The 21178-nt window shown below is 42.8% G+C and overlaps 1 protein-coding gene across 1 annotated transcript; it reads left to right on the top strand.

Moving 5' to 3' along the window:
* Window positions 1–429: 429 nt before the first annotated feature.
* Window positions 430–19965, top strand: tnfrsf11a (tumor necrosis factor receptor superfamily, member 11a, NFKB activator). Its single transcript, XM_049565743.1, has 10 exons — window positions 430–902; window positions 7455–7533; window positions 7981–8106; window positions 9141–9287; window positions 9376–9466; window positions 9879–9955; window positions 10220–10327; window positions 10677–10726; window positions 12232–13177; window positions 18340–19965. The coding sequence occupies exons 1-10, from the start codon at window positions 828–830 to the stop codon at window positions 18621–18623; spliced, it is 1983 nt and encodes a 660-aa protein (XP_049421700.1). The 5' UTR covers window positions 430–827; the 3' UTR covers window positions 18624–19965.
* Window positions 19966–21178: the final 1213 nt, after the last annotated feature.

Raw genomic sequence — 21178 nt, 5'->3', positions numbered from 1 at the left:
GGAGGCAGTCGATGCTTTGAAATAAATGGCTTTTTTAGACTGTAGGAATGGTTACGGCTGTTCCAGGACCCACGCTCCAGGAACTATGCTGCGACCAGCCCACTCATTTCTATGATGAATGGCAAATACAGGAAGTGAGATCTATGGAAGTGACCACATGCTTTGCCTCCAGTGTGAGGGGTCATCGGTATCGCTCTGTGGCATTACGTCATAACGCAACTTGTTTGGCCAATCACATGAAATTTGTCACTTGATGATCTCTTTCTAAATTAGTTGTGCAGGCCCGTGGGAGTGGGAATGCAGGGTACTGGACAGCTCAACACTGAAGTTGGTTAGTGTATCAAGGTTCGTGATAATTTTACATCACTGACAGCAATCAGGCACACTTATTTTAACTGTCACACACACACACACACACACACACACACACTCACTCAGAAAGAGATGCGTGCGTATAGAGCCAGGAGGCAAGACGGGGGTTGAACATTTTTTTAACATATGACAACGTGGGAGGAGTTCCCTCCCTCCCTCAGTCACTCAGTTTTTACAAGCTGTTGCATGCAGCTCCTTCCACAACGCGTGGGTGAAAGCAGAAGGAAGATGAGAGGAGAAGGAAGGTGGGAACTGCAGCTGCCTAACCGGGAATGAAGGCGCAAGAATGCCCTGTGAGACGGTGTGGAGGCTCCGCCACATTTATGCACACAACAAGAAGTGATTTACTGTGAGGACATCGGAAGAGGAAGAATCGGATCTTGGTGTTAAGAGGCTTTATATTGGCTGAGAAAGAAAAAGTTTGCCTCAGAAGTTGCCTTCATCAAGCAGCAGAGATGAGATTGAACTTTTCTACAAGTTGGATAGTCCGAGGCTGGATAACATGCGTCCTCGTCACCTTTTACGCACAGGTAAAAACACACTTCTGGTACTGAAAAGAAGGTTTTAATTTCTGTGATGACAGAATTAGGGAGTGCATCTAATAGTTAAAAGACTTGGTAAGTACTTTAATGTAAACTCTGTCTCCTGTGCACCATTTTTTAAGGGCTGTCATGTCAAATAAGCGTATAACAACAGTGGTGTTTTTATTTTTCGTGAGTAGATACACAAGGAGGTATGTAACAGTTAACCAGAATATGTGTCATCACTTTAGATGATTCCTGTGAACTAGTCAGAGGGAGAAGGAGGGGGGCGAGGGTTGAATTTTTACGCCCGGACACTGACTGGAAACAGTTGTGTTTGGGTCGAGTCCACCTCCCCTGTTCTGACCGCAAAAACGCCGCTGGCAACTGGATCCTCTGCTCCCTTTACCAAGCATTCTCTCCGGGTCCAGAGGGAACCGGTGCTGGCCAAATGGCTCATCAGGAACCTCATTAGGTCTGCCAGAGGAGAGGTTTCCAAAGTGAGGAGCAGAGTCCAACAGGGGTCATGCAGAGAACCAGAAGGGTAGCCACCACCACTAAGAATACTCTAGGGTTTGACAGTGTGTTTATATTATGTTTGACTGTCACCATCTTCATATGCAGTTAATGCAAACCATCAGTTTTTGTTGCCTACTGACTTTCTCAGTATCTTGACATTATAAGAGCTGTAATGTCTCAGCTGATCCTCTGCCACAGTTTTATTTGAGGAAAAAAGTGAATGGCCCATGACAAGTTGTCCATGTTGTTGTTTAGTCCAAGGATTTAACTCCGTCCAGGTGGAGGAGTTTATGAGATGTGGTTGTAGTGGTGGGACTGCCGGGCACCAGTGATCTCTCACTGCCTGTTTGCCTGTGTTACCGTAAGCCAGCATGGTTATGACTTTGACTGGAACAGACGCTTGTTCTTGCCTGCTTTTCTTCCCTGCTTCACCAAAATATGTTGCAAGAGATAATGCTCAGGGAGGGCACCACCACCACCACCACCACCACCACCGCGTCTTGTCCATGCTGAGTTCCACAGAAGTAATGATGAAAGATGGTGTCAAATGCAATTTGATGAAGTAGTGGCAACAAGAGTTGCAATGCCTGGAAGTCGAGTCAGCGTGTGGAGAGGAAGGAAATATTTCTCATTTACGTTTGAAGGTGACACTGCAAACCTTTGGCTTTGGTTTGTTCTCGCCATGGTCTTGTCATTACTGACTCACAGTATCCCCAAAAGAAATCCCCTTCATTTCTTGGTTTTCAACCGCTTCATCCAATCCATTCCAAATTAATTTCAAACTGTCTGTGTGACATTGAGCAACACAAGATTACTTCAAGATGTGGAGAGCTTTAAAGTCAATACATCATGAATAAGCCGAGCTTTGGTAGATTAATTTGCCTGTCTGCCCGCATGGCTCCTGTACTTTTTAATAGCCGGCTCCTGTAGCCATCTCTGCATTCATTCATCCGACCATCTTTCTGTCATTCAGTCATCCATCAGCACCCTCTCACTGCCTCTCCTGACTCCCTACATCTGATATTCAACCAACAATCCTTCTTAATTTTAATCATTCTCTTTATTGCATGCTTTTTTCATCCATCCATCCATCCATACATCCATCCAGTAACCAGTGTTATGTCTACCTCAGGTTGAGCAATACCTGCACATTGCCTCAGGCCTGCAGATCCAAACATGATTTAACTACACAGACAACAGAGACATTCAATTGATAAATAAAGCGTACAGTCTTGTGTAACAATAGAGCTTTGTTTGAAGGTAGTAGGAGGAATTAAAATTGTTTAAGGACCTTTTAGTACGTCTCTAACACACCCCGATTAAGATCCGTCGAGTTCAGTCCAAAACAGTTAGCAAAGATTATGGCTGTCAAGGGACTTGTTTTCCAACTTTTTGCAGTTATGTGTTCTTCTGCGGTTGTTGAGTTCCTGGAGGGTTTCACTGCTCTTCTTTTGTTTTAAGCCACTCTTTCCTGCTGCAGTTCTAAAAGTGTCATTTCATGTGCACCAGATGATTTTCCCCCTTTAAAAGCCCTCAGTGCCTGTCACTTGACGCCCAGTTTTATTGACTGTGTAGCAAGAAAATCACAAAATGTTTTTTAAGATAAGACAAAGTAAACTGTGTTGGATTATTCCTTGAGCAGTAATCCACTAAGTCTTTTAGGTGCTCATATGGTTCAGGTTTTGAGGGGCTTGTTTTGCAGGAGGATTCAAGAATCCTGATTTCAGCAGGTGGCACTTCAAAGGTTTGTTTTTATGACTTATAAAGAATTAATCACAGGCACACACATTGTACAAAGATTCAATTGTGCATTATGCTTTTACAACACCTTATTGTGGATAAGGTGATACTGGATAAAGTCACGCCGTGCTTCTCTTGGCTTGGTGCCAATGGCTGCAGTGGCCGTTATGCAAATTCTCTGGTGCTCTGACAGCAAATGGAATGCACTCTGCATCACACTGTTTGATAACACAACTGGTACAGAATTATTTAAAAGATAAACACAGGAAGAAAGAGACTATAAAAAGGGTAGTAAAAAGAGTATCACCGGGGCAACAGGACACTGAATGCACTTTTTTGTCTTTTTGTGAAATTAGCTGAAACTGTCTTTATATTCTGAAAGAAATACACGAGACGGATAGTCTGTGAAATAAAATTATGACCCTCCTCCCCTCCTACAGCTTCTAATGGCATTTGCTAGAAAGACACCACAGTCAGCAAGAACCAGTCAGAGCCAAGGAGTCTCTAACCAGTCAGTCATATCAGTCACTCCATGAATTGTGGTCAGACTGTCAAACTAGTCAGCGCTGATCAAAAAGTATCAAGATTCTGTTGCTGCATTGCCTATTTCTCACCTCAGATGTTTTCAAAAACATATTTTAGTGTACTGTTTAGCTGTAGAATGTTGGTTGGGCTGGTGGGCGGAGCTTGGTACTCAATTTAACTATATGCTACACTGTGGCTGGGCCACAAACGATCTCATTTTACAGCTAAACAGTGCGCTAAAACATATTTCTGAAAACATTTAAGGCCAGAAATATGCAATGCAGTCACAGAATCTTGATTCATATTTGATCAGCGCTGCCTAGTTCAACAGTTGACACGCAGTGATTGATATGATTGACAGCTGCATTCAAGGCCGTACACATGCCGTGTCTTTAACCACCTGGAACATGCAAGGTCAGGCTTTGGGTGCTACTTTTGTGCCTTTTTTGTGCCAGCTCTCAAGAGTGCAGCGGCAGGTTGCATCTGAGGTTGCTAAGCAACTTTAAAAAGTACCTTATCAGAGCCTATTTACCTGAAATCCTTAGTGCAGAGCTGATCTTCTTCCAGGGGCTGTTTATAAGTGTATTGGCACAGCTGTATCGCCCTGAAAAATAGGCACTCAGGATCGCTTTGGTGTTTTAGAGAGCCTGCCGCACGTCTACATTGAAACCAGTGAATTTGAGGGCACAAAAAATGTGGCATGTGTACAGCCCCTTAGAGACTCTTTGACTCTGAAGTGCTGCCAGGCAATAGATCATCGGTCTCATTTTAGTGCTGTGTGAATATAATGAAAGTTTCAGTACATTTTTTTTTTTTTTTTTTTTTTTTTTTTTTTAGAAAAGTTACCAACTGTCCCTTTAATGTCCCCCACTCCATCCATCCACATGACTATTTCTCCTTTTCGCTCACCCATCTCTTTCTTTTCTCACACACTCAAACATAAGCGTATATTTGAATCCATTAGAGCAGATAAAGTTAGCTTTGAGGTTGGACGTTCTATCTTGACCGTCGTGATAGCCTATAATCATATAGGGTGGATAAGCTCTTTTGCTCTTACATATATACTTAGTGAGTCAAAGCTACTGCCATGCATAACTGAGACCCAATGTTTAGATGTGGCGGTAGCAAAAATACAATTCCCAGCATACTTTTGGCTTCCTGTGCACCCTGGCCCAGCTGTACAGATTGACCACCACTGGCTTTTGTCTCTCCACATCTCTGTCTACCTATCCATCTACACAAACATGAACCTCTTGCTAGCATGGGAACCTTCCCCACTCCTGTCACATCAGTCTGCTGCAGCACATGGTCCTCATTAGCGCTGCGGTCCGATCTATAGGCGCTGTGCATCATTATCCCCCTAGTTAGAGTCTAAAACAAAGACTGGCTGATGTGCGAGAAGCTTGGTGGAGGTAATTAAAAGCGTGCCAGCCTCATGTTGTGCTGTTGTAGCCTGAGGACAGACAGACACTGAGACTAAACAGAGTTTAACGTGGAGGTGTGAGAAAGAGAGGGGAAGAAATAACAAGGGAGAGGGTGTGGAAGACGAGTTATATCGCATTATTTTTGATCCAAACTGATGTTACTGTGTAAGATTTTAACATGAAACTATGAAAGTTATTTTAGAAAGGCTGACATTTGAGTTACAGACAGATGCAGTGTGAGAAAGAAAAGTTAATATGATGACATAGACTCATGAATGTCGCCTATGGAGTGAGCAGAAGGATGGGCTTGTCAGATTTCATTAAACTGGACGACTGCAGCACCAGCAGTTTTAAAACTGTACAAATTACAGTGTGAATGATTGAACCGGTGTATAATTTCATGGGAAAAGAAGCCTTCAGAAGGGCTGAATGAGAGAAAGAAGGAGGCTGGTCCGAGGTCAGAGTGCAGTCAGGCCTATAGGTTGTATTTTTCTACATTTATATATAGACACTGTGGCTTTGGCATAGTTTCTGTCATAACAGCCAGATTCTCTAATTCAGCAATGTGGCACAACCTCCAGCCACCCTCATTTTGGCTGGAGGTTGTGTACGGTGGGTGAGAGCGTGCACGGCTTACCTTTGTGTTCCCACTTATTGTTTAAAACATGCACAGATGTTTCACTGTTTACTTACACTCTGCTTGGAACAAGAGTTCTGGTGCTTCATGCTAAAGCTATGACTTACAGGGTTGAATGAGAGAAAAAGACTTAGGATTATAGCAAGTTAGAGTGGAAGACTTAAAGGAATGGACCCACTTCAAGATTTCTTCTTATCCTCAACATTACTTAAAGGTCCAGTGTGTCGGATTGAGGGAGATATATTGGCAGAAATGGAATATAATATAATAAGTATGTTTTTTTTGGTGTATAATCACCTGAAAATAAGAATAAGAAATTGCCATGTTGCATTGCCATGTTTCTACAGTAGCCCAGAACAGACAAACCAAACACTGGCTCTAGACCGGGCTATTTGCATTTTTGCATCGGCCACCACAGTTAGCAACCCCTCTGTGATTAGCATCATTGTAAAAATCCAGATTCTTTTTTACATTAAACTGCTTAACTCAGAGTTTCTCCAGTTTAAATCACCTGGTCCATTTCTTTTCAAGAGGAAGAGACCTCTTCATTTAATTTGGCCCCTGCTAAAAACCTCCTGAAGTTCTGGATCTTAAGTTATCAGAGAATAAAGTGAGAATACATCGGCCTGTCTCCAACATACTGAACAGCAGCAGAGAAACACTGGTTTGTAGTGTGAAATGGCTTTATTCAGTGTTTTCCCTGGTTTGTGTACGCACGAGGCACGAAAGAGTTTGCCACTTCCCAACGCAAAAGTTGTGATCTATAAAAATAGTCTTGACCCATGCTTACGAACGTTTTGGATACAGGAAATTGGTGATGCAGACAGTGAGGTGGAGGCGTGATTGTAGATGTTGTCAAATACTTTTTGGCACATTTGGCTTTTTTCATGTGCACCTTTTTAGTATGGATCTTACGCACTGTTTGTTTCTGAGAGGAAGAGACCTCTGTGGATGATTTCGCTCCTGGTTAAAACCTCCTAAACAAAGAACACTGAAAGATTCCAAGGTTCAGCTGGTTGCAATTTGCAGTCCTCACCACTAGATGCCACTAAATCCCCCCAAATCGTACTCACTGTTCCTTTAAAACATGCACAGATGTTTCACTGTCAGCTTGGCACTCCCTGCTAATGCTATAGCTTACAGTTTGGAATCACAGAAAAAGGACTGGAAATAGCGAGTCAGAATAGAAGACTTTCAGGAATGAACTCACCCTTAAAATGTTTTATTATCACCATTTACTTAAATGGCGATTCAGTCAGTCCTGCCAAGAACATGGTAATTTTGTTTTAAGAGCTCACTACTGGTGATCAGGAGAATATCTGCAGCCAAGTGTTTATTAATTCCCAACCAACTGGAGGTGATTGCATTTAGTTCCAGTTGGTTCTCCTTATGCAACTGGTTGCCATTGGTTTGCTGGTTTGGAGGGCGTGCAGTGCTGTGGTCAGGTGCTTCTGAGAGTGTGGAAAGAATTCCTGGGCATGTCTTGGAAACGTTTTAACCATCGTCTTCCTCTCATTACTCACCACCATCTCAAAATATAAAGTGTGGATGTGGAAGATGGACTGAAGCAGCAGGAGGATTGCCATAGGAGAGCGTGGCATGGAAAATCAGATATTATTTGGTGACCTGTCAAAAGACTGATAGTTCTCAAGTTTTTTATTGACATAGTTTATAAAATAACGGAAAAGTAAATTTGTGTCTTTATATATCTTTTAGAGTGTGATCTCCAAATCTCTCCAGTGTGATGAGACACATTATTTAAAGGGCTCCAGATGCTGCAAGAAGTGTAAAGCAGGTAATGCAAACACACACACACACACACACACACACTGAACAACAAAGTAGAACACAAGGAAATACTGCTAAGTGAGCACTTTACGTATCTCAATGTATTCTCAAAGCACTGCAGCATAAAAATAAAAATAGACTTCCGATGGATCCTGAATCAAAAGAGGAAGGATGTTTAAAAACGGAACATTTCGGCTCATAATAGCTTGGACATGCACATGTGTTCTCACAACCACACACATTTAGTTTTTGTCGACATTTGATCCACTTCAAGTGCCCACTTATTTTAAAAAGGAAAAGGGCTCTAATTTTGTCAATTTCCTTCGTCTTTTCTCTCCTTCCATTAGGTTTTTAGTGGTTACTGTGATTATGTACGGGTTGTTAACTCCATCTGTCTTTCTTCCTTCCACTGTGTCTTTCTCTCTTTCTCTTTCTCTTTTTTTGTTTTGGTTAGGCTTCCGTGTTTTTGACGACTGCACTGATTCCCACGAGACTAAATGTGTCAAATGTAGCCGTGGTGAATACCAGCCTGGGTGGACTGACAAGTCACGCTGTCTTCAGCAGAAGTTCTGTGACCCAGGTCAGTATCTGCAACTTGAACAAGGACTTTGAAATCCTATAAAAAACATTTTGAAGGTTTGGCAGCTTATGCTTAACAATACAATAATTTTACAATACAGATGTTGAAATTCCAAATTTTTGTGTCCAAATATTTTGTAGACCCATTGCGTACTTGCACTGGAGAACAAATCCAACACCTTTAAATATCCTCCTGAGGACATCACATTTGGGGTTTACTTATACTAAATTCTGCTTAACTTAAACCTGTTGTCCTCATTCGTGGACACTTTTTATGCCATCTAGTTGTAGTAAGAGCACATTACACTAATCCATGTACAAACACAACGGCAGCCATCTCTGCCAAGTCAGTCTGCAGCCAATCCCAACACAAAAGTGGACAAGATCCAAAACCTGATCACATTTTATGGTTGGAACTTGTTTATTTATGATAAATAATGTTTGTAGTTTGATATGGCAACACATTTGACCAATTTTAGCAACAGATAAGACGCTGTTAATTAGGAAGTACTCGTTTGAAGAGATCGGGACTTTATTGTCATCTCATTTGAGGACATTGGGACTCGATTATCGTCTTGTTTGAGGACAGTGGGACTTAAATGTCGCTGCCTATGTTTAGTTTTTTATACTTAAATAGGTAGGAGAAATTAAAAATGCAAACTAAACCAAAGTTCAGGCCTCAGGAGGATATAAAGGTATCCTTTACAACAACCAGAAGGTTAAGGCAACGATTCTGAACAGTCTCCATAAAAGTTAAGATGAAGAGTTTAATAAAGTATTTTTTGTGGTGCTTTTGTGTTCATTTTGGGATTCTCTGTGTGTTATTTTGATGTACACCAGAAAAGTGTCTCCTGGGCTGAAAATGTAGATTGCACCAAAATTTGTGTCATTATCAGAATCATCTCTAATTCTTTGTAACAAAGCCAACTCCAAACTCTGCACAAGCAGCAACACAGAGACAGATCAGCTTGTTCATTCCTTTCGAGGATTTGGACCTACCATTGCACTAAAATAAGTTTCCTCTTTGACTGCCAGGTAAGGGTTTTATGGACAGGCCTGAAAACTATGAAGCAGAGGAGCCGTGTCGCTGCCGTCCTGGCTACCAATGCTCCCTCATCAACTGCGAGTACTGTGAGAGGATACCCAACTGCAGTGCTGGATATGGACTCGAGGAGGACCTTGGTAATACACCCTGACACAAAACACACCTCAAACAAGCACAGCAAAGTGTCACTTGAATATAAACTATAATGTTTGTCATTAATTCCAGAGTCTACTAATGGAAGAAAGACATGTGTCGCATGTAAGAAAGGCTTCTTCTCTGCTGACAACACTGCTGAACAATGCAAGCAATGGACAAAGTAAGTGTTCCTACACACACATAAACACACTCACACACACACACAGTTTGTAGCCTGGAATCTTTGGATGTTGTGAAGGGAAAATGCAGTTGGGTAGCTGTCGTCCGCCTCACCACCAGCCAGCTGTAAGTGAGTAATACTCACACCACTTCCTCTGGAACCCTGGACCAGACACCAGCTTCCACTGTCGGACAGATCCATAATGATAATGACAATTGAGAGAACGGAAGAGAGAATTAAGTTTTTCTCTCCATCTGTTCTCTCTTTCTGTCCTTCGTCATTGCAGATCCAACCGTACAAGCTGGCAGGTTGGCTTGAAAATGTAGAGGGAAAGAGAAAAACATATGGCATGACCAGTTTTACCATTATTTCTCTTCACTCTGTGGTTTTGTGATTTCATCCTCTTTTCTAGTTGTAAAGCTGAGGGCAGGAGTGAGACACAGCCAGGCAGCGCTCAGGCTGATGCAGTGTGTGGACCACAAGTGTCTGGTAAGACGTGGACACATTCATTGTCACCATGCAGAGTTAATTTAATGCAGAAGTCAAAATAAAAATACAGTTTCCTCGGGCAAATATAATTTCTGCTACCTAGAAGTGAAAATGTCACAGTAAATGTAGAAAAAAAATATGAAAAGTGTTGGATTTATCGTATCTTTGACAGATATCTATGACTTTTTGTATCTTCGGCAAATGTTTATGTCTGACAGCAGATTAAGAGTTGAAAAGCGAGCTCTGAACTCCTCTTTCTTGCAGGTGCAGCACCCTCCTGGGTTATAGTTTCAGTTCTGTCAGTCATCACTGTTCTGTGTCTACTCATCCTGCTCCTGTTCTGCTACAAGGACAAACTCAAATTGCTCTCCGGTAGGTTACAGTCTACATTAATCTTGAAGTTCTCTTCAAGCTATGAGGTTTCATTATTGTTCCTTACATGACTTTATGATTCCAAGGTGTCATACATTGTGGACATTGATTTAAAACAGACTGCACTGATGTAGTTAGGTGGTGCGTGCTGGACAAGGCTGTCTGATCACATGACAAATACATTGTGGCATGAAAAATAAAAATCTTTCTGTAGATTTTACTTGCTATATAAACTGGATCCACCAGCCTCTTTGCAGAACATCTTCACCATTTATATTTAGGACAATTAGGATTTCCGCTCCTGCATTTTATTCAGTATTAAGGTGCAATATGTTGTTTCTTTGTCTAGTAAATCTGCGATCCTGTGTCCAGAATCTGAAGAGAACGAGGATACAACAGGTAAAGCAATGAAAATGCACCAAAACCAAAGTTATTTACGGCACCCTATTTAAACTACTCTGACCTGCCTACCGTTGCTGCTTCCTCTGCAAGCCGCTTTGCAACCCGCCTCCACCCCAGCTCCTCCTTTTCATGCTGTGTCTGACTTATCAGTGTCATCTCTGTTTGTCATTGATGCTACTCTCTTCTGTTCCTGGGGGGGGGGTCTTTGGTGCTGCTGTCCCTGCCTTAGGCTTTCCATGTAGGCGCATGGAAGGGCAGGGAGGTTTGCTCTCTCTGCCTTAGGCTTTCCATGTAGGCGCATGGAAGGGCAGGGAGGTTTGCTCTCTCTGCCTTAGGCTTTCCATGTAGGTGCATGGAAGGGCAGAGAGGCCCCAGAACAGATCCTTACTGCCAAATTTAAAACTGCAAATGGAAATAAAGTTTTCTTTGACTAAAGTGTTCCTGACTGAAATAACAGTTATTTACAATCAGAGGCGGAGACGGTGCCTTCTTGGGCTCCAGTCTCAAATGTTATTTTAAATGCACAGAATCTTTTAGGTTTTTAAACTTTAAACTTTGTGTCATTCTGATAATACTATATACCTATAGTCTAGTGTATTGAAGACCACATTAACTTCCTTGATTTGCAACCCAGATTATTATAGCATGGGTTTAAACGAAGCAGATTTGTCAGCTAAACATCATTCTGTGAACTGTACTCCAGCATAGTGAAACAAAAAACGGTTTCAAGAAAGTAATGCTGCTTTATTCTCACCTTACCTCCATCATGTATCTTAGAAAATAGTAGGGATGGCAGAGGATATACGTGCACACCAATGCAACCGGGCTAGACAGCCTCATTAAGGTTCACAGGCTGAGATCATTACAAAAAAAAAGTCAATTTATTTAGACCATCTATGTTCAAGGTGCAAAAAATCATAAAAAGTGAATAAAAACAGCAGCAAACGTTTCAGTCCCTGACTATCATCAGTGCTACTGACATGAGTGCTCCACAGAACAGATATAGACACAGACAGATTACTACCATGTGTGGTGAATCAGTCAGCTGGTACCACTAATGAGATGACATCATCTCTGAGAGGCTGCCTGACTATCGAATCACAAAGACCTGTCCTATAAGTAGTGTACTATACACAGCTACATGCAGATGTCTGTAAAAAGCAGGACAAATTAAATGTTTCATTCAGGCTCAAAGACCCATCTACATTAGACAATTTTTGCTTTGTTCAGTCTTCCCCAACATTTTCTGTGTGCGATGGTTTACACAGTTAGATACAAAATACAATGTAGGCTCTACAGGATGATTTTTTTCATGTTTTTCCCAAATGATGTACAGATTTTACGCATTCTAAAAATAGCACATATAGCCGCCACAAATGGGAAAAAACCTCCCTGGGAGAGCATGCTTCTGGACTCTCCTACGTTTGTGCTGAGCTCTAATTGTTTACAACGTCTGGCTCCCTCCCTGTTTACAATGCTCCTTTCTTTTTCTGTTGTTCCAGGAGACGCTGGCCCCTCTTTACCACAGTGCAGCGGGAGGAGGCCCTGGAGGCCCCAAATGTACACCATGTGAGACAACCAAACTCATTTGCCAAGCACCCCACAGCCCTGCTGATGAGCTCCCATGCACCTTCCCCACCTCTGGTCCTGATGTCAAAGTGTCACTACCCTTCACGGGGGAAATGACAGAGAAAGAAGGGATGAAGGGGAAGACGGTGATGGAGGATCAGAGCAAAGGGTCTGGAGAACCTCAGGAGGTGTCAGAGGAAGACGAAGTTGTGAGTGCATCGCCCCTTTTGGCAGGCTCTTGCGTGTGTGTCATTCCCGTCCGCGAGCCGTTGGAAGTAGGGGAGAATGAGGACTGTAGCCAGGCTGTCAGCCCCGGGACTCCAGGGACCTGCTCATGTGGAGGGCTGGATGGAGATGAGAGTGGGAAAGAGGAGAAAAGTGAGAGTGTAAGAGCAGACAGTGGTGGAGAAAAGGGTGATGGAAATCAAGAAAAGATGGTTTTATCCAAGTGCGAGACAAGTGTTGCATCTCTTGTCTCCCTCTCTCCTCCACTCCTCCACACCTCCTCTGTAATCCCTCCATCCAGTCCACTCACTGAACTCTGCCTGCCGTTGTCTCAGGTGAGCCCAGAGTTCAAATCTCACTTGACTGACAGATCGCTGGTAAAACAGGAGGAATTATACAGACTGGCAAGCACAGACTCCACCTCAACAGAGAACAGTACGACCTCTGCAGTGACCTCGGTCAGTCCCTTGATGACTTCCTCATCTGTTGGAGATCTCTACCTGGACAAGCCCCCTGAAGCCTCGAGCCTGGAGCAAGGCCAGGGACTTTCCTGGGGGGATAGCAGGAGAAACAAGCTCTCTTCTGGGGAGTCGGAACTGGAGTGCTCACCTGAGAGTCTCCATAGTCAGCTGGCTGAACCAACTCTTACCTCAGGTAGGTGAAAGAAAAAGGTACCTGATTGCCTCGAAGACACGTGGCCCTGCATTGCACCAAAAATGCTACTAAGGCAGTCAGTTTTTGTTAGAAGAAAACAAAAAAAAAACAGATGAATGAATGACTGAATAATAGGAATGACAAAAATGAAAACACAATGAGATAATGATTTAAAATGATAATGAGGAGGTCAAAATGATGAGGTGCTAAATAAGAATAATGACTTTATCTCAATAAAAGTCATTAAAAGTCAGGATTTTTGGATATAAATCTTGCTCCCTCATAATTTTGACCTTCTTTTATATTCTTAGTAACTCATATTTTTAGTTTAGTACACAAAATTAGGAGTACTTACTGTCTTACTCAGGGTTTTCCCTGGGTGTTTTTGAGACCAAGGTGGCAAAGGCCTGTGGCGGACATCTAGACAGCTGTACTTTTAGATATGATCCCCCCTCTATTAAATATGAAAGGAGGCCCCCACATGCTTGAGCTTTACACTGCTGACTTGTATAATCAGAACAGACATGTCCTGTGATTTTCAGCCTTCTATGATTATATTTACCCTGTACAGCAGGCGCATCCTGACAGCTGAGAATATTACTGTCAGGTATTGTCCCCCCTCTATTAAATATGAAAGGAGGCTGAAAATCACAGTACATGTCTGTTCTGATGATACAAGTCAGCGGTGTTTCTCTTCTATAATACACATTCTACATCTCAGAGGTGACGTCTTTCCACATACGGGCTTCCTTCGCCTTTCAAACGGGGCAGAGCTCCGTAGGAAACAGTGGGAGGGACACAGCCTGAGGGGGAACCGGGATCTGACACAACACCGAAAGGAGAAGCAGGTCCATGGAGCTGTGCACCGGATGAAAAAACAAATGCGTTGCGTACGTCTACATTGAAAGTAATGGGTTTGTGCGCGCAAAAGACGCTACATCTGAACGCCCCCCATGCACACACTTTTTTTGCTTAATCTTGACTTGGAAAGTTGATTTTGTAATTCTGATTTAGTATCTCATTATTTTTTTACCATTTATGTTTTTCTTTTTCTTTTTCTTTTTTCAATCAAATGATTTTTTTTTTGTTTTTTTTTTGGTATAGCGGAAATTGGCTTCCATACATCTATGTGTGAATTCCCAGCTAATCCATACTGGGGTGTCACACGATGACCCATGTGACTGGACGGTTCTCCTTAGTTGAAGGTCCGCACAGTTTAATGTCTTAAGCATCATAGTTGTGTTTCGCCATGTCGTTGAGCTAGTTTGCTATCTCTGTGAAGTAGCTGTCCGTTAGTCAGTCACTCTACAGCAGGAAACAGCACTTCAAAATAAAAGCTCTGTGCAGGAAATTCACTGTACTCCAAAATAAAGTGTGTTTTTCACAAACCTGACAGGTTAGCGAGTCAATTGCGGTCCACTCCATTGGACCTGCAACCCACCGGTTGGAAACCACTGGCCTAGAAGTAATACAGGAAGAAAAGTATTGCGTGAGAACACAAAAAGAAACTAGCCATGAACCTTGGAGCGGCTCTGCAGTATCGCCATTAGTGTTTTTATTTTATTATTACCAAACTTTTCAATCAGTCTTTTTTCATGGCAGCAATGGGCCTCCATACATCTGTGTGTAGATTCCCAGAAGGTCAGGCTGTTTTAGAGTCTCTAGGGGCAACACAAAAATGCTATGGCGCTGGATATTTCCTGGATATTTTTGCTCCGACCACTCGACATTGTCAGTGAAACCTGAATGCACAGTGGTTGTGTGCTTTGAGGATAATGGCTCATTACAAAGACTGTGGGACCACAGTTGTGTTTGCCAGGTGGACTCTGTGTTCTCTGTTTGTGTAGGCAGTCACCACTGTATTGCCACAGGGTCATACCCATACATGAGTTGATATACTACACAGCAGCGTTCTGTTCCCGCAGAATAGGTGGAACTAGCGACCAAGAACAACACAATGAAATTCATGTCGGTTTAAATGGAAAGTTTTACTGTCACATGGTTGAACTCGTATTGTTCTCACAGAGACCTTTACTCACTGCCAAAGAGAAAAATCTCCGGGAAACGTATTTATGTTTTGTGCCTTGAACACCAAGTGGTTATGGTTAGTTATAAAAGCAGTATTATCAGAACAGTCTGATCGGGATAGTGGTTAGCTCAAACTGGGGTATTATTAGGTGAACAATCTCAACACAACCTACAACAGAGGATTGGTTTCAGCTAAAGAATAAGAAATGTGCGACCGCTTCCAAGAAATATGTTTTATTAAAGCCAGTAGTGATAGTTGGACCCCGAATTTCAGGGGGACCACACAGGCAGCAGGAATTAGATATGTGAGTGTTCGATGAGCGAGTGAACCACCAGAACCACACTTTAACATACAGTGTTGTGTGTGTGTCAGTGTGAACTGTGCCATCTACAAAGCTCCTGTTTACCCAGAGTTCCATAGGGTTGCGCAAAGTGACCACAGCTTTAATTGAAGCAAGATGTGCGCAGCTTGAGTAATACTTTTATAACCCTGCCCACCCAACAAAACACACGCTCGCACACACACACATATACACACAAACTGAAAGAGTTTTTTGACTCTCACTGATGACTGGCTTCTTTAATTAAGCTGTGGCTGGCCTGAAATGAACACCATTTCCCATCATGCAGTAATAACAGGTGATTAAATGGACTTCCCGCATGTGCCTTTAAAAAGTCAAGCCAGGGTCATGCATGCACACCTGAAATGTTTCTATTTATTTCTATTTGTGCGCACACGGAAGCCGTGCAGTACACAACATGTCTTATCTGCAGCTCCACTGAAACGGTCCTGGGGCTTAAATGAGGTTGTTCAAGGACACCTCAACAGTAGTAATGACCCATATTTATTTTACTGGTAGAGAAATGAAGCTGGCAGCTGTCCAGGTAAAATGAGCAAGATTTTGGGGAGAGCTGTGTACATTTTGTGGTTTTCTTTGAGATCGAACAGGAGAGAGGTTTCTACAAGAGTTCAACTTAAGACTTTAATTTTTTTTAAAAAAAAATAAGTCAGTCGGCTCTATTGCTGCAATTGTTGGGCATCCAGAAAAATCAGCTTGGTATTAAGAAAGGATAAACACAAGAACCGAAGCAGATTCCATGGAGCTTTGTTTTCAGAGCTGCGGTGAAATGACATATTTTCGAGCTAGACCTCTCAGACTGGTATTCCGGGAAAGGCTCTCTCTATGGGGAACACAGAGACACACTTTCTGTGAGTGTGTGATTGTGTTTGTCCGCCGCCGTTGCAACTTTACAGGGCTGTGTGTGCTTTGCTGTGTGTGTGTGTGTGTGTGTGTGTGTGTGTGTGTGTGTGTGTGTATGCGTGGGGGTGTAGATGTGTCTGCTAGAGCCTGTTTGCTTACATTTACTGCGATTATGTGTGTGTGTGCGTGCACATGTGTGCACAGACGAGGTATGAGCCGTGAGTCACGGAGGGTCTGCTTGTTCTGTCGGCTGGAAACTCAGACAGGAGGCTGGATAAAATAGGAACCAGAGGCTTAATGTGGTGGAAGATGGCTTACAAAACAACAACAGACTGTTTATTTCCTAATTCACCTGGTTGGCTGGAATCTGTACATGAACGGCACATGGATCAGCAGATTAATGCAAGTTGGTACAAATGATCTCGCAGCAGGTTTAGATTTATAAAACAATGTCGAGATAAATCATTGAAAGTTCATCGCCGGAGAAACATGCGACAGTACTAGAGGCAAATAAAGGTTAGCAAGAGTTGAACAGCACTTTTTTTTTTTTTTTTTTTGCATTTATTCAGCCGTGTCTGTAAAACCCTAAACCCTTGACAAATGACTTGTTTTCAGAGGTCTTGAGTTTCTCACGCGAAAAAGTGCTGGACACTCTGAAACAAATAAGGCAGAAAGGATATGATATGGCGGTCTATGTAGCTGCGGCCTCCCTGTGGTCGTCCTGCATGGTCATTACACCCACTGTCCATTTGTCATCCGAGGTTAGCCAAGATGTAGTCCCTTCCTCACTGACATCATGATTAGGGGAGGCTCTATCTGCCTGTGTGTCGGGGGGGAATTTGAAGGCAGTGTCTTACACAACCGTACCATATATATATATATACATACAGTGTTGCTACACATTTTCCAATAGCGCTTGTGGATTTCTTCACCAGTTAGAGTGGGAGGTGTTGTGTCATGAAGCTTTTGTCACACTAGCTCACTTGTGGCCAAAAGTGTAGGTATTTTACGTTTTAAAAAATGATGGAAAAAATATATGTATCAGCCAAATGCTGGGTGTAAATAAATCCCATTTCTTTTCCTACTCACATGTCCACTGAGTACGTGGGGCCCTTATGAGAGGAGGGCCCATAAAGATACCAGAATAGCCCATTTTACACTGCCAGATTTTCCGCGAATGTTGGGCCGTTTTGGCGGCAAGCTGCGAGCATTTAGACACACAAAGCCGGATTGGCGAGTTGATCCGAGGCACCCAATTTTCCGCCTCGAAGGGTTGTCATATTGGCGGAACCCTTTTAGTTTAAACAGACCGAGGCGGCCTTCCGCAATGGGAGGGGCTGTTGATGACATGTGGGAGGAGCTGTTGATGACGCCACACGTGCGAGCCACTGGCGGTGGATAAACAGGAAACAGCTGATAGCAGGAATTAGCGAGCAGCTAGTAGAAAGAGGGAAACACAAACCTGACAGATACTGTAAAGATGAACAACTGGGGAGACAAGGAATTGTGCGCCCTCCTTATCCTCGCCAACGAAGAGGCCATTAACTGTCAGATGATGGGGACGGTGAAGAACGGGCCGATTTACGAGAGAATTGCAGAAGGACTGACCAGCCGCGGCTTCCCTCCCTCGTCACACGCTGAGCTACACGTTTTGTTACTTGCTCACGCCCCCCATTGCCCCGAAAAAGGCACATTCTGTATAAACAAAAGTAGGTAGGCGGCATTTTGCTGCACTCCCTGATTTTGTTTTTATACTGCCAATGCTGAAAAAAGACTGATTGGGCTTTCCTGCAAATTTGCACAATTCCTGTTTAAAAAGGGCTAATGATTGGCTGTGGATGCAGGGAGGAGTTTTGTGCTACGCCCCTGCTTCCTGTGTCTTCTACTTCTCACAATCTCTTCTTTTCCTCCTTCCCACATTCTTCCATCCAGGTCAGGTGTCTGGGAACAACAACACCACCTTCATCTCCAGCGGTCAGGTGATGAACTTCAGCGGGGACGTCATCGTCGTCTACGTCAGCCAGACGTCGCTCGGCAGCGACGGCGCGGGCCAGGACGATGCCTTCGGGAGCCCCGTCCAGGAAGAGGCCAATGAAACAGCCCCGTTTTTCCAGAGCAGCCTGAGGTCGCAAGGGGACTGCATTTCGCAAAGCACCTTGCAAGACGAGACACTGCCGGTGCAAGAAATGATGGAGGAGCGGCCGCCCGGGAAATGAAAAGTGACCGGCGGCTGTTTGTTTGTCAGGACAGTGATCATCTCTGTAGCCAGCAGACATTGCAAAAATGACTTCTGATCATTTCTGTTGGCTACTTCATTTTATATATCAAAGCTCCCAGTTGCATTATAAAAATAAGTTAATTACAAAACACCATTTGTCTGCCATACCAGCTTTCTGTACAAGAACAAGGACAGGGAGGCTTTCAGAGAGCAACTCTTAGGGGTGTGAAGCTATTGATCAATCCCTACATCATTTGCTTGGAATGTAAACTTCTATAACTTGTCTATTTTCACACATTAGTCACTGAATCTTGCTTCAGGCATCTCCGAAGTGCCTTTTTTCATTTTCCATTGGAAGGCTGCATGCTCTTTCAAACGGAAACTCCCTCCAGTCCAGACAATGATGGGGAATTTTGTAGGGAATTGGATGTGGAACTGCAGTTCAGACTGGAAGAACGTCATGTCTTTATTGTTGAATGGAAATTTCAGCTGGGTCTTGCTACAGGAGAGTTAGTACATTTTTTCATGCCATTCAAAAGCCCAGGTTAAAATCCGGAGACTCCTCCTGTTTTTAACTGTTCTAAATTTGACATTTGGATGATTTCAAGAGTTTCCTTGCATAACAAAATATCCACCATGTGGAAATGATTGTGTTTGCTCTCACAAAATCATGCCATGAAAGTAAATATTTGAACGACAGAAAATTCAATCGACAAGCTGCATTAAGATCTGGGATTTCACTGAGTGAATTTTTGTCTTTCTGTTTTTTTTGTTTTGTTTTGGTTTGCAGGGTTTAACAAAAGCTAATTTACAGTAAAGAGACACATCCAGTTTTGGTACGACGCTTGTTTATCCCATATGTAGACTTTTTTTATTCTCTTCTCATTGCACCAGAAGTGCAGTTTGTGTGTAAGAAAAAAATGCTATGCATTTGATAAGCTATTTTATTAATGGTTTGTTTTGTTTCATTATGTTTAAATGTACAAGCCTTAATGAAGAAAAGTAAAAATGTCAGCCTGTTTATATTTTAATTAATTTCACAAAGTAGATTGTTTATGTAATATTTCAGAGGGTGCATATGTGATCAATGTTTGTATATATTTCAAAAGAAGCATTTGTGGAACAAGAATGAATACTCTCTTTGTCCTGTCATTTGATGTGAGCTGAATGTGTTAAGTGGAGCCATTAACAGCAGGCACAACACACACTGTAGGCGTCGCAACTTCACCATATGTCTCACAATAATTATGTACATATCAATCCAACCTATTGCAATGAATAACTGAAAGAATATTTTGATTGAAATTAAATATGTTTTGCATCTAATCCTCCCAGGGATGGCTGCTATCCTACATTCTGTGGTTTCCCTCTGTCAACTTTCCTATTCTGGGATCGACAAATTACAATGAGCGAGCCATTTATCTCCTCAAGATGATCTATAATCTTCATGAAGCAACGCTAATTACACATGTGGCGAGGCCTTCTCTGTCTTTGTCCCCGTGTTGACAGACAGACAGACAGGCAGCCTTTCATCAGGCCCGTGGATGGCGAGCAGCTGTGAGGAAAAACGCATCGAGCAGTCAGACCAGCTAGCGTCACAGAGAGACCACATGAGAGGAGCTGGCAGCACTCTTTTAGGCCTGGTTTGGGTCAGCAGGAGTATGTTTATATATGTGTGTGTGCGTGTGTGTAAGTGCGCATCTTGTCTCGGCTTATTTTATGGTTGTTTGGGAAAACAGGAAGTTATGACTAGCTTTCACATGGTTTACATGAGACCTGGCTGCCCGGACAACACAGAACCTGACTGTAGATCTAAATGATTTCAGCTTTTTTTTTTTCAGCCTTCCATGTGTGAGAAAACAGTCCCTCATTTGACTGGAGAGATGTCCACAACCTACTGCATGCTGCTACAGTCTGACCCCTGGTGGTAGCTGTGTGGTAGGACAACAGAAGGACAAGAAATCTCAAAGAAATATGAAGATTCTGATTTTAAAAAGTAGTGCATGGCTCGGTTTGTCACATTTTTATAAGCAGGTCCTACATTGACTAGACATCCATTTTTTCCCTTCCTCCTTTGCTTTTGATCGAGCTGCTTTAACGACTGAACTTCCCCAGTGTGGGATTAGCGAAGATGATCTTATCTTCACCACCACCACACACACTTTTTAAACGCTAATGAAATAAAAGAAGTAGAGGATCCCGAAGAAGCAGAGGGGAAACCCACTTTTGAGTAATGCTTTAGGTTTAACACAGACACTGCAGCACTTTCAAGGATCAACTGACTGTCATGTTCACCCCAATCAGCAATTAGGATAACAGCCTCACCTAAAGCCAGGTGATAACTCCCACCTTCCTGCGGAAAGCACCAGAAAATCCACAGTGATGAAATGCTGAAATTACAGTCGGCTCACCTGTGGATCCAGGTTTTTAGTTTCACCTGCATTGAGGATTAGTTCTGTTTCCGCAATGTTAATTTTTTTTCAGCAGATGCAGTTTCTTGTTACTTCACAGGTTTTGCACGCAGGACATATGAGGAGCTCACAAATATGGTGA

This window comes from Epinephelus fuscoguttatus, linkage group LG21 (genome assembly GCF_011397635.1).
Source record: "Epinephelus fuscoguttatus linkage group LG21, E.fuscoguttatus.final_Chr_v1".
Lineage (NCBI taxonomy): Eukaryota > Metazoa > Chordata > Actinopteri > Perciformes > Serranidae > Epinephelus > Epinephelus fuscoguttatus.
This window is presented reverse-complemented; position numbering and strand designations above follow the sequence as displayed.

What these genes read in the sequence shown, in the direction of transcription:
- tnfrsf11a (XM_049565743.1), top strand. Translation starts at nt 828, where the DNA reads ATGAGATTGAACTTTTCTACAAGTTGGATAGTCCGAGGCTGGATAACA. An exon ending in TGGACTCGAGGAGGACCTTG is followed by an intron (nt 9,288 to 9,375) that starts GTAATACACCCT and finishes CATTAATTCCAG; the next exon opens with AGTCTACTAATGGAAGAAAG. An exon ending in TGAACCAACTCTTACCTCAG is followed by an intron (nt 13,178 to 18,339) that starts GTAGGTGAAAGA and finishes TCTTCCATCCAG; the next exon opens with GTCAGGTGTCTGGGAACAAC.